At 42.0% G+C, this 19,816-nt stretch overlaps 1 protein-coding gene across 1 annotated transcript in view; it reads right to left on the bottom strand.

Annotated features, from left to right (window-relative positions):
- PIBF1 (progesterone immunomodulatory binding factor 1) overlaps positions 1-19,816 on the bottom strand; it is an 853,407-nt gene that overhangs the window by 398,779 nt on the left and 434,812 nt on the right. The window contains exon 13 of the mRNA XM_078656041.1: positions 18,618-18,708. Coding sequence (XP_078512167.1) covers positions 18,618-18,708 — 91 coding nt within the window. The remainder of the gene's footprint in view (positions 1-18,617; positions 18,709-19,816) is intronic.

Raw genomic sequence — 19,816 nt, 5'->3', positions numbered from 1 at the left:
TGTGAGGTTTAGAGAGATCAAAAAGAGTCAAGGAAGGTCCCAAATGGTATGTTCAACATAAGGTGATGGCATAATGCCCAAATCAGTCTTATTCAAGGCCAAATACCCATTCATAGATGGTAAAGTGGGGCATGCTGGAAGGAGAAAGGCATTCTTTTATTGTTACATCAACAGATTTATATAGGTTAGATTGCAAAATCCATGGAACATAAATATTCCACAAATGGTGTACTCATTGTAAATTGAACCACGGGATGTCATAGTTAAGCCCGTGTCTGTCTGTACATAACTTAAAAATCCATTTCTGTTCTTTTTGAAACAGGAATTTTGATATATCACTTATGTGTGAGGGAATAAAAGGTTTTTCAAGAACAGTCCACGTGAAATCTGTTTCGCTATGGTTGTGTTGTAAAAAATGTTTAGTCAATTTTGAAACATCTTTTTTACATCGAAACGTGCTCTTGTGTTCTTGCATCCTCACTCGCACCTTCCTGGTGGTCATGCCTATGTAGCGTGAATTGCATGGGCATGTTAGTTGGTAAATCAAGTTGGTGCTGTTACAGTTGGTAAAGTGCCTCAGCTGCCACGGGCGATTAGTGCCTATGTCTATGCTCGTTGCCTTAGAAGTTTGAGGACAAACAGAGCATCCACCACATGGATGATGGCCCGTTACGGGGGGGTAAGTCCCACAGGGTGCCCACCTCTCTTTTAGATGTCTCTTTCGGGCGGGTATGTACTAGACGATCCCTTAGGTTGCTGGACCTCTTAAAGGCAAAAAGTGGAAACTCTATCTTGTCATTGCTGCTATTTAGTATGCGCCAGTGTCGCCTGATAATTTTCTGGATACAATTAGATTTTGTGTTGTAAGTACTAACCAGTGTAAGGCGATCCAATGGGACCTTCTCGACTCTTGGCTCTAGAAGTGCCTCACGATGGTTGTTGGCAGCACGTTTCCAGGACCGCTTAATACGTTTCTTAGGGTAATGTCTGGTGGCTAACTGTTTGGACAATTCCTCTGCGTGATACGCAAAGGTTTCTGGAGTGGAACAATTCCGTAGAACTCGGAGGAATTGGCCAAAAGGCAAGTTGTCACGCAGGGATTTAGGGTGCTCACTCTCATATAGGAGTAGCGAGTTTCTTGCCATTGGTTTCTGTATAATTCGCTTTCAAGACCTGTCTCTGTGGTGTAGATGGAGAGGTCCAGAAAGGAAACCTTTTCTTTGCTTGTTTCTATGGTGAAACGCAAGAAGCTATTTTGGATATTTAGCCATTGGTGGAAGTGGGCAACTGAGTCATTGTCACCTCTCCACACCAATAGGACATCATCTATATAGCGTTTCCATCATAATATAGATGAAAAGAACGGGTTGGTTGGATTCAATACTGTTGTCTGTTCGAACATATGGACATACAGGTTAGCTAGGGAAGGGGCAAAAATGCTGCCCATGCTCGTCCCAGTGACTTGATGGTATACCGTATCTTCATACATAAAAAAGTTTTCTTTCATGGCTATAGTGGCTAAAGCCATAATAAAGGGTACAGGAGTGATGGAATCAAGTTCTGTATCACCCAGGATGGATCTGATGGTCTCTAAAGTCTCATCCTGGGGAAGGGAAGTGTACAGTGACTCTACATCTAGAGAGACTAGATAGTCTGTCTCCCGATTGAAAGGAATATCCAGAATCACCCTCAGGACATCAGTGGTGTCCTTCAGGTAAGTAGGCATGGTGTGCACTAAGGGTCTAAGAAAGTGGTCTACGAAAGCCGAAAGGGGCTCTAGAACTGAGCCCTGGCCATATATAATTGGCCTCCCCGGTGGTGGTCTCTGGGGTTTATGCACCTTAGGTAGGGTGTAAAAATAGGGCATGATGGAATGCTGTGCCTGCAGGAATTGTGACTCTAAAGGAGTTATCCAACCCTCTGTTAGGGCCTCTTCAACTTAGGCCTTGATCTCATTCATCAATCTTGGGGTGGGATCTTTAGTAAGTGGCCGATATGCATTAGTGTTGTTCAACTGTCGGAGGCATTCAGTCCTGTAAGTCTCCACATCTTGCATTACAATAGAGCCGCCTTTGTCAGCAGGCTTGATGACTACTGAAGAATCTTGAGTAAGTGTTTTCAATGCTTGTCTCTCTATTCCTGACAAGTTATTATAGCCAGTTTTAGGGGAGGTCCAGATTTTATCAATGTCATCTTTAACCGCCTGCTCATAAGTGGATACCTGAGGTGGTATAGCATGTCAGGGAGGTAGAAAAGTAGATTTTGTCCTTAGACTAGTGTTAAATTCTTTCTCTATGTCGGACTCCTCATTGCTTCTATTCTTGAAGAAGTAGTGTAACCTCAGTTTCCGAAAAAACTGGGCTAGTTCTATTTGGAGTAGAAATGGATCACCGTCATCTGTCGTCACAAAACCTAAGCCCTTATTAAGAACCACTTCTTCAATGGTGGACAAGGTTCTTTTACTCAGATTGACCACCAAACTCGTCTCAGGTTTTGAGCTTATTCTTGAGCACTCCGTCTCGTGTGACTCCGGGTTCCGGCATGAGGGCCTGCCGTGTCTTACCACTGAACCTGTGGCTATCCTTGCGTTTGTCTTTTTTTGCCCTGAGATCGTCGGGGGCCAAACGGTAAAAAAGGCTGGTTATTATATTGTGGATAGCCAGGAAACGGACCCATAGGTGGCTGAAAAGGGTGCTGAAAATCACCTGGATGTCCCCATGGTGCTGGAGGCCACCATGGTTGCCCAGACATATTGTATTGTACTCTATAATTCTGATATCTGCCGGCTCTACCTCGGCATCCTCCTACATTCGGAGGTGGATTAGTAGCTTCTGGATCACTGCCTGAGTCAGAGCTGGATCCAGAATAGTTGGATCCGTACATCCGCCCACTTCTACTGAAGTCGGGAGCTTTGTAGGTGTCACTCGTATACGGATATACGCGCTCTAATTTAAATTTGGCCAGGTCCTTTTTGAATTTTTCTACCTTGGTCTGAAGTATAGAGTCAAGAAAGTCCTTGTTGGTTTTATCTGACTCATCTTTCTGTTTTTTAAAGACAGCAGGGGTAACCGTCGTCCTGATCTGTCCTTCAAGGGCTTGTATCTCCACCAGAATACCGTCTGTTACCCGCTTGGCTGTGCTGATGATTAATATCAGCCAATCGCGGTTGCAGCGCCACGCAATCATTGACCAGTCTTTAAGAAAAGATTTGTCATTGAGAAAAAGTCAAGGAGCATTAGTCACTATAAGCCCCGGAGGGGCACAACTTGCCCTCATATACTCTGCCATGGTGATCCCATGTGTCTGTGTGCGTGAATGAGCTTTTTTGAGTGTCAGGACTTTGGTCCAATCATCAATCGCATTTATAGTAGGTGCTGGGAGTATTTCAAGAATACTAGGCATATTATCTAGAATGGATTGATACACTGAGTCGTCGTAGGCTAGGCCACTGCGTTCGGCTTGCAAATATGGCCGAACGCAGTGGCCTAGCCTACGACCACTCAGTGTATCAATCCATTCTAGATAATATGCCTAGTATTCTTGAAATACTCCCAGCACCTACTATAAATGCGATTGATGATTGGGCCAAAGTCCTGACACTCAAAAAAGCTCATTCACGCACACAGACACATGGGATCACCATGGCAGAGTATATGAGGGCAAGTTGTGCCCCTCCGGGGCTTATAGTGACTAATGCTCCTCGACTTTTTCTCAATGACAAATCTTTTCTTAAAGACTGGTCAATGATTGCGTGGCGCTGCACCCGCGATTGGCTGATATTAATCATCAGCACAGCCAAGCGGGTGGCAGACGGTATTCTGGTGGAGATACAAGCCCTTGAAGGACAGATCAGGACGACGGTTACCCCTGCTGTCTTTAAAAAACAGAAAGATGAGTCAGATAAAACCAACAAGGACTTTCTTGACTCTATACTTCAGACCAAGGTAGAAAAATTCAAAAAGGCCCTGGACAAATTTAAATTAGAGCGCGTATATCCGTATACGAGTGACACCTACAAAGCTCCCGACTTCAGTAGAAGTGGGCGGATGTACGGATCCAACTATTCTGGATCCAGCTCTGACTCGGGCAGTGATCCAGAAGCTACTAATTCACCTGCGAATGTAGGAGGAAGCCGAGGTAGAGCCGGCAGATATCAGAATTATAGACGACAATACAATATGTCTGGGCAACCATGGTGGCCTCCAGCACCATGGGGACATTCAGGTAATTTTCAGCACCCTTTTCAGCCACCTATGGGTCCGTTTCCTGGCTATCCACAATATAATAACCAGCCTTTTTTACCGTTTGGTCCCCGACGATCTCGGGGCAAAAAAAGACAAACGCAAGGACAGCCACAGGTTCAGTGGGAAGACACGGCAGGCCCTCATGCCGGAACCCGGAGTCACACGCGACGGAGTGCTCAAAAATAAGCTCAAAACCTGAGATGAGTTTGGTGGTCAATCTGAGTAAAAGAACCTTGTCCACCATTGAAGAAGTGGTTCTTAATAAGGGCTTAGGTTTTGTGATGACGGTGATCCATTTCTACTCCAAATAGAACTAGCGCAGTTTTTTCGGAAACTGAGGTTACATTACTTCTTCAAGAATAGAAGCAATGAGGAGTCCGACATAGAGAAAGAAGTTAACACTGGTCTAAGGACAAAATCTACTTTTCTACCTCCCTCACATGCAATACCACCTCAAGTATCCACTTTTGAGTAGGCGGTTAAAGATGACATTGATAAAATCTGGACCTCCCCTAAAACTGGCTATAATAACTTGTCAGGAATAGAGAGACAAGCATCGAAAACACTAACTCAAGATTCTTCAGTAGTCATCAAGCCTGCTGACAAAGGCGGCTCTATTGTAATGCAAGATGTGGAGACTTACAGGACTGAATGCCTCCGACAGTTGAACAACACTAATGCATATCGGCCACTTACTACAGATCCCACCCCAAGATTGATGAATGAGATCAAGGCCTTAGTTGAAGAGGAATACATCAAATAGAGGGACGAGGAAAGGTTGTCCTATCTGTTCCCCGGAACTCAGTAGAGATTATCAAAAAGGGATAGGACACTTGTTATCACTTATACCAAGAGAAATATATTGTGAAATATATTGTGAAACCCTCATAAGCGTTGTGTATAACGAGAAGCGGTATATCTTGTTCTCCGCCCCACACAAACGTTTTGGCAGCAATCATCGGGTTTGACAAAATTGTGTATTGCCTAGCCTCGCCTGAGGCTTTCTCTGGTTTTTTCGTGGCAGTCTCCAGAGATAAAAAATTCGAATAACCCCAACAGAAAAGGCACAAAAAGAGATAAAATAGTTTCCAACCGATTAAGATACTCTTTATTATTAGTATCGGTGGACAACTAGTTTAAAAGAAGTTGGTATGCTCGCTGGAAAATTAGGAATCCATAGCATATATTAGTAATATTGACAAAGCGTCGACATGTTTCTGCTCTGTTGGCTCGTGGGTCTAAGAGCATTCGTCAGGACAAAAAACAACAATAAACAGAGATCTACCTATCACTATTTGTGATGTAGGGGGGTAGAGGTGTAATTTACAATCTTACCCTTACGTGGTTCTATGTAGTCACCTGTAAAATTTAAGAAAAAGAGGGTTGGGGTCACTAGTGGCATTTTACCAAAGTGCGGTTAAAAAGAAGAAATGGAAAAACATTGTACCATTTTTGCAAGCTCAATTGTGGCATGCTGTTTTAGGAAATTGAGAACAATAGGGACATGTTGGCGAGTAAATGGTGGCGACTTAATGCGACATGTAAATTGCAAGGAATGTGACATACCTCTAAATCAGGTGAACTTGAGTATGCGAACCTGATAGAGAAAACAGGGATGATAAGTGTTCGGCACATTTACGTAATGGTAAGGAAGTCCGTCATACCCCATGTGAGGTCTTACCTTAATTGTGTTTAGAAAAAGGTTCCCTCAGGAGGTCCCAGGCTATAACAGTATCAGAGAATCAAGATATTAGTCACTCTGGTGCTATAAGTTGTGGATGAGCGAGGGCGGTGGAGGGACGACTTACCCGCAGCGGAAATGTGTTCCGCGTCTTGTGCTGGCTCTGCCTCCTGGACGCCAAGAGCACGTTTCCAATGGCGTTTTAACTACGCTAATCATAGAGATAGAAATGAGACTTTTGTATACAACCGAAGAACAGCTTCAAAAGTAATTATTTAAAATTTGTATGCCTAATAAGTAATTTATAGATTATCTACATCATGGTCTCGTAATTATTAAGGCATTGAATCAAAGAAATTTATATTTGAAAAATATATATACTTTGTAAAGGATACGGACTGTACCTGTTCCTTAGGGAGTACATTTGTAGACGGGATGAACTTAGAATCTCATAGGGTTATGAGTGTCAGAACACTAAGTGGACTCTAAATTTTCAGATTAACAAACTGCTAGTATCAGCGTGCGAAGTGGTGCCAGCAAATATCATCATTTAAACCATATTTATTCGTCTTAAGGCGGTCCACCCAGCGTTGTTCTTTTTCGTACAACACTTTTTCAACGTTGGGTGTATTGTCTTGAACTTTTTCTATAACTGTCCACTTCAGGTCTTCAATACTATGTTTTTGTTCGATGAAATGTGCACATAGTTTGGTTGTGTTCTTTTTTAAGCGTATATTGCTTTTGTGCTCACCTATGCGCAGTTTAACCTTTCTGCAGGTCATACCGATGTATTTTTTGTCACATGGACATGTGACCATGTAGATCACATGGGAAGAGTTGCAGTTGCTATGTTGTCGCTGGGTCCACGTGAATGTTGGTGACAATTGCAATGTTTTAGAAATGGATGTAGAAGTACAAGCTGTGCAAGAACCGCATGGGTAGTGGCCTGACACTGGAGCCATGTTTATGTTTCTGATCTGATTCGTTGGATTTTTCTGTTTTGGACGGGTATGAACCAGCATGTCACGTAGATTTTTTGTACGTCTATTTGCAAAACGGGGTTTTGGCCAGTTGAATTTGCCAGTGTTTACAATATGCCAATTCTTACTGATCAGTTTGTCGACCTGGTATGTTGCAAGGCCAAATGTGGTCACACAGGTTACGAGGTCCTTATTTTCAGTTTTTTCAAAAGATGTTAGAAGGTTTTCCCTCGGCTGGTTCTGGGCTCTTTTTTGGCATTTTAATATTGTGCTGTTTGTGTAGTGTCTTTGTTGTAATCTGATACTCAGGGCTCGTGATTGTGTTTGATAATCCTTTTTCTGACTGCAGTTCCTTTTTAAGCGCAAAAATTGGCTGTAAGGTAAGTTGTCTCTGAGCGGTTGAGGGTGATAACTTTTGTAGGACAACAAGCTATTTTTGGCAGTCGGTTTTCTAAAGGTTTTTGTCTCGATTTGGTTATTCTCTGAAAAGATCGTGAGGTCTAGGAAGTCAATACTTTCCTTGTCAGCTGTGTATGTGAATCTCAACCAGGGATCACGTGTGTTAAGCCAGTCGACAAAAGTTTTCAGGTCTTGGTTATTGAGCCAAATCAAGAAGACATCGTCTATATAACGTTTCCAGTAAATGATACTGGAAACGTATGGGTTGGCAGTTGTGAGTACATGATGAGTTTCAAAATTACTGACGTAGAGTCCAGCCACCGATGGCGCAAAGGCACTGCCCATAGAGGTCCCATGGCTCTGTAAAAACAATTGGTTTTCGAATTCAAAATAGTTTTCAGTAAGTGCCATCCGGCAGCATTCCAAAACAAAGTGTCTGGGTGTTCTGAAATCCCAGTTCTCCATGAAAAGTACGTCTTCCAACATTTCCAGAGTCTCTTTTTGGGGCAGACTCGTATATAGGGATTCAACATCTAATCCCACCAGGAGCATCTTGGTGGGGTCAAAGGTTAGATCTTTCAGCTGATTCAACAGATCTCGGGTGTCTTGTAAATAGGCTGGTGTTCTTTTGACAAGTGGTTGGAGGAATTTGTCCGCAAATTTAGACAGGGGTTCCAGTGCTGACCCTATCCCCGACACAATTGGACGGCCTGGAGGAGGTATTCTGTTTTTGTGTGTCTTGGGGAGGGAGTAGAAATAGGGGATCTTAGGGTTCTCAGTTACTAGGAAATCAGCCTCTTTTTTGCTTATCCAGCCATTTGTTTCGGCTTCATGAACCATGATGGCAATGATTGTCTGTAATCTTGGTGTTGGATCAATTGTGATTTTGGTGTAAAATTTCTCATCCGCCAATAGATCAAGACATTGATTCATATAGCCTTCTTTTCCGAGGATAACTATACCCCCACCCTTATCCGCGGGTTTTATGACGATATTCTCATTTGTCTGAAGTTCTTCCAAAGCGATTCTTTCTGATCTCGTTAAGTTCTGGAAGGGTCTTCGCACATTAGTTGCCAAGTTATCAATTCCAGTTAGGACCGCTTGTTCGAAGGCTAGTATTTCTACTGGTACCATGTTTGTCGGTGGGCTGTAGTTTGATTTTTTGCAGAGGTTCGTGTCTCCTAGATCAGAAGTTACTGGCGACTCCCCAAAGTGTGCTTTTAACTTGAGAGAACGACAAAACTCTGATAGTTCACTCTTGAGATCCCCTATTTCTACTCCCTCCCCAAGACACACAAAAACAGAATACCTCCTCCAGGCCGTCCAATTGTGTCGGGGATAGGGTCAGCACTGGAACCCCTGTCTAAATTTGCGGACAAATTCCTCCAACCACTTGTCAAAAGAACACCAGCCTATTTACAAGACACCCGAGATCTGTTGAATCAGCTGAAAGATCTAACCTTTGACCCCACCAAGATGCTCCTGGTGGGATTAGATGTTGAATCCCTATATACGAGTCTGCCCCAAAAAGAGACTCTGGAAATGTTGGAAGACGTACTTTTCATGGAGAACTGGGATTTCAGAACACCCAGACACTTTGTTTTGGAATGCTGCCGGATGGCACTTACTGAAAACTATTTTGAATTCGAAAACCAATTGTTTTTACAGAGCCATGGGACCTCTATGGGCAGTGCCTTTGCGCCATCGGTGGCTGGACTCTACGTCAGTAATTTTGAAACTCATCATGTACTCACAACTGCCAACCCATACGTTTCCAGTATCATTTACTGGAAACGTTATATAGACGATGTCTTCTTGATTTGGCTCAATAACCAAGACCTGAAAACTTTTGTCGACTGGCTTAACACACGTGATCCCTGGTTGAGATTCACATACACAGCTGACAAGGAAAGTATTGACTTCCTAGACCTCACGATCTTTTCAGAGAATAACCAAATCGAGACAAAAACCTTTAGAAAACCGACTGCCAAAAATAGCTTGTTGTCCTACAAAAGTTATCACCCTCAACCGCTCAGAGACAACTTACCTTACAGCCAATTTTTGCGCTTAAAAAGGAACTGCAGTCAGAAAAAGGATTATCAAACACAATCACGAGCCCTGAGTATCAGATTACAACAAAGACACTACACAAACAGCACAATATTAAAATGCCAATAAAGAGCCCAGAACCAGCCGAGGGAAAACCTTCTAACATCTTTTGAAAAAACTGAAAATAAGGACCTCGTAACCTGTGTGACCACATTTGGCCCTGCAACATACCAGGTCAACAAACTGATCAGTAAGAATTGGCATATTGTAAACACTGGCAAATTCAACTGGCCAAAACCCCGTTTTGCAAATAGACGTACAAAAAATCTACGTGACATGCTGGTTCATACCCGTCCAAAACAGAAAAATCCAACGAATCAGATCAGAAACATAAACATGGCTCCAGTGTCAGGCCACTACCCATGCGGTTCTTGCACAGCTTGTACTTCTACATCCATTTCTAAAACATTGCAATTGTCACCAACATTCACGTGGACCCAGCGACAACATAGCAACTGCAACTCTTCCCATGTGATCTACATGGTCACATGTCCATGTGACAAAAAATACATCGGTATGACCTGCAGAAAGGTTAAACTGCGCATAGGTGAGCACAAAAGCAATATACGCTTAAAAAAGAACACAACCAAACTATGTGCACATTTCATCGAACAAAAACATAGTATTGAAGACCTGAAGTGGACAGTTATAGAAAAAGTTCAAGACAATACACCCAACGTTGAAAAAGTGTTGTACGAAAAAGAACAACGCTGGGTGGACCGCCTTAAGACGAATAAATATGGTTTAAATGATGATATTTGCTGGCACCACTTCGCACGCTGATACTAGCAGTTTGTTAATCTGAAAATTTAGAGTCCACTTAGTGTTCTGACACTCATAACCCTATGAGATTCTAAGTTCATCCCGTCTACAAATGTACTCCCTAAGGAACAGGTACAGTCCGTATCCTTTACAAAGTATATATATTTTTCAAATATAAATTTCTTTGATTCAATGCCTTAATAATTACGAGACCATGATGTAGATAATCTATAAATTACTTATTAGGCATACAAATTTTTAATAATTACTTTTGAAGCTGTTCTTCGGTTGTATACAAAAGTCTCATTTCTATCTCTATGATTAGCGTAGTTAAAACGCCATTGGAAACGTGCTCTTGGCGTCCAGGAGGCAGAGCCAGCACAAGACGCGGAACACATTTCCGCTGCGGGTAAGTCGTCCCTCCACCGCCTTCGCTCATCCACAACTTATAGCACCAGAGTGACTAATATCTTGATTCTCTGATACTGTTATAGCCTGGGACCTCCTGAGGGAACCTTTTTCTAAACACAATTAAGGTAAGACCTCACATGGGGTATGACGGACTTCCTTACCATTACGTAAATGTGCCGAACACTTATCATCCCTGTTTTCTCTATCAGGTTCGCATACTCAAGTTCACCTGATTTAGAGGTATGTCACATTCCTTGCAATTTACATGTCGCATTAAGTCGCCACCATTTACTCGCCAACATGTCCCTATTGTTCTCAATTTCCTAAAACAGCATGCCACAATTGAGCTTGCAAAAATGGTACAATGTTTTTCCATTTCTTCTTTTTAACCGCACTTTGGTAAAATGCCACTAGTGACCCCAACCCTCTTTTTCTTAATTTTTACAGGTGACTACATAGAACCACGTAAGGGTAAGATTGTAAATTACACCTCTACCCCCCTACATCACAAATAGTGATAGGTAGATCTCTGTTTATTGTTGTTTTTTGTCCTGACGAATGCTCTTAGACCCACGGGCCAACAGAGCAGAAACATGTCGACGCTTTGTCAATATTACTAATATATGCTATGGATTCCTAATTTTCCAGCGAGCATACCAACTTCTTTTAAACTAGTTGTCCACCGATACTAATAATAAAGAGTATCTTAATCGGTTGGAAACTATTTTATCTCTTTTTGTGCCTTTTCTGTTGGGGTTATTCGAATTTTTTATCTCTGGAGACTGCCACGAAAAAACCAGAGAAAGCCTCGGGCGAGGCTAGGCAATACACAATTTTGTCAAACCCGATGATTGCTGCCAAAACGTTTGTGTGGGGCGGAGAACAAGATATACCGCTTCTCGTTATACACAACGCTTATGAGGGTTTCACAATATATTTCACAATATATTTCTCTTGGTATAAGTGGTAACAAGTGTCCTATCCCTTTTTGATAATCTCTAATCTTAGTTGAAGAGGCCCTAACAGAGGGTTGGATAACTCCTTTAGAGTCACAATTCCTGCAGGCACAGCATCCCATCATGCCCTATTTTTACACCCTACCTAAGGTGCATAAACCCCAGAGACCACCACCGGGGAGGCCAATTATATCTGGCCAGGGCTCAGTTCTAGAGCCCCTTTCGGCTTTCGTAGACCACTTTCTTAGACCCTTAGTGCACACCATGCCTACTTACCTGAAGGACACCACTGATGTCCTGAGGGTGATTCCGGATATTCCTTTCAATCGGGAGACAGACTATCTAGTCTCCCTAGATGTAGAGTCACTGTACACTTCCATTCCCCAGGATGAGACTTTAGAGACCATCGGATCCATCCTGGGTGACACATAACTTGATTCCATCACTCCTGTACCCTTTATTATGGCTTTAGCCACTATAGCCATGAAAGAAAACTTTTTTATGTATGAAGATACGGTATACCATCAAGTCTCTGGGATGAGCATGGGCAGCATTTTTGCCCCTTCCCTAGCTAACCTGTATGTCCATATGTTCGAACAGACAACAGTATTGAATCCAACCAACCCGTTCTTTTCATCTATATTATGGTGGAAACGCTATATAGATGATGTCCTATTGGTGTGGAGAGGTGACAATGACTCAGTTGCCCACTTCCACCAATGGCTAAATATCCAAAATAGCTTCTTGCGTTTCACCATAGAAACAAGCAAAGAAAAGGTTTCCTTTCTGGACCTCTCCATCTACACCACAGAGACAGGTCTTGAAAGCGAATTATACAGAAAACCAATGGCAAGAAACTCGCTACTCCTATATGAGAGTGAGCACCCTAAATCCCTGCGTGACAACTTGCCTTTTGGGCAATTCCTCCGAGTTCTACGGAATTGTTCCACTCCAGAAACCTTTGCGTATCACGCAGAGGAATTGTCCAAACAGTTAGCCACCAGACATTACCCTAAGAAACTTATTAAGCGGTCCTGGAAACGTGCTGCCAACAACCATCGTGAGGCACTTCTTGATCCAAGAGTCGAGAAGGCCCCATTGGATCGCCTTACACTGGTTAGTACTTACAACACAAAATCTAATTGTATCCAGAAAATTATCAGGCGACACTGGCGCATACTAAATAGCAGCAATGACAAGATAGAGTTTCCACTTTTTGCCTTTAAGAGGTCCAGCAACCTAAGGGATCGTCTAGTACATACCCGCCCGAAAGAGACATCTAAAAGAGAGGTGGGCACCCTGTGGGACTTACCCCCCGTAACGGGCCATCATCCATGTGGTGGATGCTCTGTTTGTCCTCAAACTTCTAAGGCAACGAGCATAGACATAGGCACTAATCGCCCGTGGCAGCTGAGGCACTTTACCAACTGTAACAGCACCAACTTGATTTACCAACTAACATGCCCATGCAATTCACGCTACATAGGCATGACCACCAGGAAGGTGCGAGTGAGGTTGCAAGAACACAAGAGCACGTTTCGATGTAAAAAAGATGTTTCAAAATTGACTAAACATTTTTTACAACACAACCATAGCAAAACAGATTTCACGTGGACTGTTCTTGAAAAACCTTTTATTCCCTCACACATAAGTGATATATCAAAATTCCTGTTTCAAAAAGAACAGAAATGGATTTTTAAGTTATGTACAGACAGACACGGGCCTAACTATGACATCCCGTGGTTCAATTTACAATGAGTACACCATTTGTGGAATATTTATGTTCCATGGATTTTGCAATCTAACCTATATAAATCTGTTGATGTAACAATAAAAGAATGCCTTTCTCCTTCCAGCATGCCCCACTTTACCATCTATGAATGGGTATTTGGCCTTGAATAAGACTGATTTGGGCATTATGCCATCACCTTATGTTGAACATACCATTTGGGACCTTCCTTGACTCTTTTTGATCTCTCTAAACCTCACATAACTCAAAGACATGTATATCATTACTTGGTATTGAACTACCATTTCAGAGACCATGATATCAGATGCTATCGAACCTTCCACGCGACGTTACAAGTAATATAGCTCGGTTGACTGCAGCTTGGTCTGATATGTTTATCAAACTACACTCGCGAGGCGAGTGACGTCATATTGTAGTTCACCTCTCCCCTCGCGAGACTACGCGAAACAAGCCGCGTTTTGATAATGTCATCGCGTTTGGCTGCACCCTAGAAAATAAAGAACAGAAGGAAATAAGATCAAGTGGTGCTTTATTTGGGCTTTAATATTATAAATCTAACTTCGAGTGTGGCAATGTTTATAACGGTAGTATACCACGAATGTGCGTTGCTCACTAAACTATACACATCGGGTGAGTGACATCACTTTGTAGTTCAACCCCCCTCTCGCGAGACTACGCGAGCCAAACGGCGGTTTGGTAAAGCGAACTCCGGATGACTACACCTCGGTTAAAGAGTTTTTTTGTGTTCTTAATTTTGCCTGCCTGGGTTTAAATACAAGGATATAACAACACAGTTTTGAATAGAAGTAAGCCTCTATTGTCCATCGAGAGGCAGCTGTGGTGGCATCGAACACCGATTGGCTGATGCTAGGTCGCCACAACCAGTTAAATAGAAGTTCTTTAGAATAGCCCAGTACCTCCCCCTGACTCAGTCACAGACCGAGACAACGACGGACAGGTAGGCACAAAGTTCAGTTGGGCTATACTTTATTTTCGTTCTCTGATCTCGCTTTGCCAACCATTTTAGAGAAGGAAAAGATAATTGGTTTATAATCTCACTGAACACTGGTGGATCTAATTTGGTCAGACATAATCATGGGACAGGTTTTTGCTGTCCAACATTAGATTTAATGGATTGAATGTTACTCATTGTTGCAAGCAGTAGTCACGGTTGTGAATGCGAGTTAAGGTCTTCACTTTGGGATAGGTTAATACTAGTAGGTTTTGCTCTACGTGCAAGACATCTTTGAACCCTAGGCACTACTATAGGACAGAGCAGGTTATAGTAAGCTCTCTCTGCCCTTGTTAAGTGCGGGTTGTTTTGTACTTGCAGAGCGGGGTCTCACAGTTCCTGAGCCAGGTCCAGGAAGAGGTGAGGTCCTTTCCCCGGGCACACTGGGTGAGTACTTAAATATCTTCACATTTTGAATAGATTTCAGTATCTAACAGACCACATTAGCTTAATAAGGGTCCACGTATGTGTTTGTTCTTTACAGATTTTGACAATACACCAGGTGCCAAGGAGGAATTCAAACAGATGAAGGAGAATTATATCCTTTACTGTTGTTTATTCACTTGTGTGTTTTTTATAATTCCTTTTATTTAAATTTTTTTCACACTTTTAACCACAATTTTGGCAGTAGCATCTATATAGAACAGAGGCCCTGACGAAAGCCTATGGTCCTTTTCCATAGGCTGAAACATGTTGGCCCTCTCGCAGCTATTTGTTTAAACTGCGATTACTTTTTTGCACTGTTCTAGTTTTTAAATTGGAAGGGGCTTACGTTTAATAAATAGTCTTTTGATAAGCTCCCTATCCTATTTTAATCACCACACTCATCATTATACTTTTTGCACTGCACTTTCTCATCAGATCAACATCATGTGGTTCAATCAAGTGATTGTGGGTCATTACCCCAAGCCAACTATGGGGGTATGCCGGATGTCTCAATGATCAAGAGACACAATACCCTGGCAGCATTACCAGATGAGAATATTGATCTATATAAGTCATTGATGGGAATCCTCAATGAGATTGTTCGACAATCACAGGTGGCCCACTTTTTGATGATCTGTTCTGTTAGTCAAATATGGTAGTCACTTCCTTATCTTAATGTACTTAATTAGACGTTAAGGTAGCTTGAAAGAGATCCCAACAGGGTTTCTAGTTTAGACCTCTAAGTTTGTTTGTTGTATATGCTGTTCTTTCAGGGATACAACTTAGGCTGGTCTCTAAATGTCCCTTTAGCCCTCCATCATCGTTTTGTTATTTGTTTAATTATTTTTAACCTGTTTGAATATAACTGTGCCTGTTCTTTTATGGTGAATAACAAAAATAAAGAAATATTGGACTGGACTGGTATAGTTTAAAAAATATTTTAAGTAAGATGAATACTGAGGTAAGTGATAGATTAGCTGGGGCCCATGTAAGAGGAGCAGCATATTTAATTAGGACACTTAGTGCTTTAAATGGGCCGGTACTGTCCGGTACTTTTTTATTTTTAGAGGGAGAGTACCGGCACTTCTCAAGAGAAATGCTATACTTTTAATTGGAGAGTACCGGCACTTCTCAGAAACAAGCAGGTACTCTGCTACAGAGTGCCTGCACTTTTATTTTTCCATTTCAAGCATTGAGGACACTTGGTCAGACCAGACAGCCAGATTCAGCATCAATGATTTCTTAAAATTTGCCTTGAATCCTGACACATATTGATGAAGGCTAATCTCACATATAATGGAAGATAGAAAGGACAGTGGGATAGAAAGACGTACCAGGACATTTTCGCATGTACCGTTAACTTAAGGAAGTCTTGACCAATGTTCCCTCAAGTAATATCCCCACTGTGCCGCTTCCTGGTGAGATCAGAGAAGAGAGGAGACCGGGGCAACCCTGTTGTGCTCTGCATCCAAGTGTACGTTGGGCACTAATTACTTCCATTAATCATGGTACTTCGGTCATATGTCCCAAGTGGGGTTGGGGGCCAATACCAACTGCTGTTTACATGCTCCGAAAAGGCACAGTAGACTCAATAAAATGGCTTTGCAACATCAAGAGTGAGGATAGCCACATTCTTATTTGCATATTACCTCATTTTCTGCTCAATAAAAAGCAGACTAGTTCAGGGTCTTTGGGCAGTCCCATATAGAGTTTTAAACAAAAAACGAATATGCCTGTAAAGATTTCCACTTTGGGGTTGGGCAGAGTAATGGACCTGTATAAACCACATTAAGTTGGGTCCCTAATGGTTTGGGGAGAATTGTAATGATGGTGTTTTGCACAGTATCTGTGACAGACACCATTACCAAGAATGAACTGTAAAAATCAGTGTGGAGTGGGGCCAGGCTGCCACAAACCTTTTTCTAATAAAAGGCCTGTGTAACTTTCTGGCTCAGGTGCCTTAACCAGCTTAAGTCTTAAGAGGCTTCACATTATCCCTGATATTTCAATAGTCTTCATCAAGTCCTCAGTTTGGAATGACATCTGTATGGTCAGTCCGGGGATTTTAAGCAAACTGCTATCGCCAGATCTGCAGAGGTGTAACTGTTGAGCAGTTCCTGATAGTAAGATCAGAATATACTGCTCTTACCCTCCTTCATTTCATTTGCCTTGCAGCACAGAGACCTAATAACTAACAGTCTTGGTTTGCAGTTCAGCTATGAGCACGCACCAGGCATTGCTGCCTTCTACATAGTATTTCTGTTTATCTTGCACAGACACAAACTTAGCTTTGCCCCACTGCAGAACCTTGACTTTTGCTCTCGATACCAGAATCTGCCTCTAGACACACTACAAAGGATTATGCTTGTGTTTGTTCTCCAATAATGCCAGATTAGAACCTACTTCTAAATGTTTATCCATGAGAAGGTTCCATAAACTCTAGTATCTTTCTGAGACTATTTCAGTCTCAGTTCCAGCAGCAATCTTTAAGCACATCACCACGAGGGAAAACTGGTGCTGCCACTTATCTCCGCTTTCTTCCCGTCAGCTAGCTTTGCTGCCTGGTTAATTGGTGTCACACAGAGCTTCACTGATCATACTATAGCTGGAAGCTCTTTGTGGCCAGTCAGGTCGGCTGAAAAGAAACGTAGGCCAACAAGCCTCTGTCTCCCGCATTACGAGGCACTGTTGAGATTGTGTGATAGCACCCGCGTCATGCAGGGACTCCCCCAGTCCCATCACACCTGTAGGTTCAAATCTTACTGTAACTAACACTATCCGTGACAGAGGGTTTTAACTATGGAAAGAAAGGGTAGCTCATGATCAGAGATCTTATTGACAGGGGTAGGATTAAACCTTTCTCAAACAAGCAACAACATTTCAACCATTATTTATTATAACCTAGGTCTGATTTTGTGAGCAATTTATGTTCATTGCTGTGTCCACTTGCCACTAGAGAACTTCTCCTTGGTTGACCAAGTCCCTAATTGCGCCTTCACTGCAAATAGAGATTTATGCCCCACTACTTCCTGAGATCTTTTAATGTGGTCTTGTAATAAAATTATATAGGTATTTTTACTATATATATATATATATATACACACACACACACACACACACACACATACATATATACATACATGCACACCACACAATGCTAAAACGATAGGATTCATCCCATCATGCTCAATATAGCAGACCCGATGAAATTACAGTTGATACAGTAAGGGGCCAAACAATTGGCATCAATTATAGCATAGCTTAACTCTGGTTAACCACTGAAAGAAAAACTCTGGTAGGAGTGTATTTTTCACAATGTTTTGACTCGCACCTCAGCACAACTTTGCAGTTCACCTAAGAGCTTTGTACAGTGTATCAAGAATCAGTGATGAATAGGAGAGGGGGAAAGCAGGTTGTTCATGCATCAGATTCGTAATTGCTGTGGCCGCTGGGTGAGTGGAGAGCAGACTGAGACCTTGGGTAGGACCATTCCAGGTTACCCATGGACCACTAAACTCTTAATTATGTAAGACAGCACCATCTTTGAGGAATTTCCTTGAGAAATATAGAAATAGCAAACATAGAAATATAGAATATGTACAGCAGATTTATGAGTACACCATCTTAGCATTTAGTTGTAAAGGGCAATCTCGGTCTTAGGTGTGGAACATATAGTAATTGAAAAAAAAAAAGGGAGAACGTGGCACGCTTGCACCACGTATAGGTTGATTTAATTCCCAGCCTTCTGATTTCCTTAAAGAAAGCAGGGGGAACTAATTTTTCTACGAATTAGTGTTCATGTCATCCCGAAAGCAGAAGTCTTATACCCCATAGTGCAATTTATTTTATGACGATTTGGCATAGGAAATCTGTTTTCATTGCCTTACCTTTGTTTTAATCGTCTTTTAGCTGTTGTGGGCACATTAGCTCCGTAGCCATATGAAAACAGAACTCTTTCCGCTTCATCTTCACTTTCCACTGTAAAAGAAATAGTAGGTTACCTTAATGTTTTAAAACTAACACATACAAACGATGAAAGCACAAACTCAAAAGTAACGTACAGTCAATAGAAATATCAGTTTTGGCCCTGGTTTGCTAATTTTGCAGGGAACTTTAAAAAAATCTGTACAATTTTAAAAATATATTTTTTATTGAATTTCTCAGCAGAAAAAATAATTATTATAACAACAAAAACATACATCCTGTTCTGAGCCACCAACCCCGGATGTCCAGGGACTACAGCAACTTTTAACCCCTCCTCCCACCTCTCCTTTAAAGAACCCCACCCTCCCACCATGGAACAGAACCAATTCTCTGGCATATTTTAAGGATGAATACATTCCCAAGAGCAGCAGGACTCAGAGGTAAAGAGCACAATTAAACTAATAACAGAGGCTTCCATTCAATCCGCAAGTATCCTTCAAATTCAAGAGTGTACCCCTTATTAGTGCAGCAAAGGGCGATACAGCGGCACCTACCCTCAGAGGTGTGAAGGGCTCACAGCACCACAATCTTAGTATCTAACTGGGGAGGCGGGAATATTTCCTGCTATCTCTGAAGTTAATTTCACTCTTGATGTGCCTCCATTGAAAACACTCATATGAATCCATAGTCTCAAATTCAGGGGGACAAGAGTATTCACAGCAGACATTTAGTCATTGCTAGACCGGTCAGCCTTAGGGTAGTCTTCTCCTAAACATTTTTGCCTTTTCCACTCCTGTTTTGCTGAATTTGTTTTTATTGGCCATAGGACTCTGTGCACTTTACCACTACTAACCAGTACTAAAATGCATCATCTCACTCCTTAATACATGATAAAATTGGCTTACACCTTACGCCTGTATTCATTTTTAAACAGTCAATTCGAGTTGGCAAAATAAACCCCTTGCTAGGCTTAAAATTCCATTTTATTACATGGAAGCCAGCCACCTCTAAGGAAGACCCTAAACAGATCACAGGACAGGCAGGGTGCATAATAATTAAAAAGTAGAACATGTACTTTAAAGTTTCACATGTCCTGATAGTGAAAAACGTACACATTTGTTTTCACTACTGTGAGGCCTACCCCTCCACTAGGATAACATTA

Source organism: Lissotriton helveticus, chromosome 8, assembly GCF_964261635.1.
Source record: "Lissotriton helveticus chromosome 8, aLisHel1.1, whole genome shotgun sequence".
NCBI classification, from domain to species: domain Eukaryota; kingdom Metazoa; phylum Chordata; class Amphibia; order Caudata; family Salamandridae; genus Lissotriton; species Lissotriton helveticus.
The sequence above is the reverse complement of the archived record's forward strand: the minus strand, read 5'-3'. Positions and strand labels throughout refer to the sequence as shown.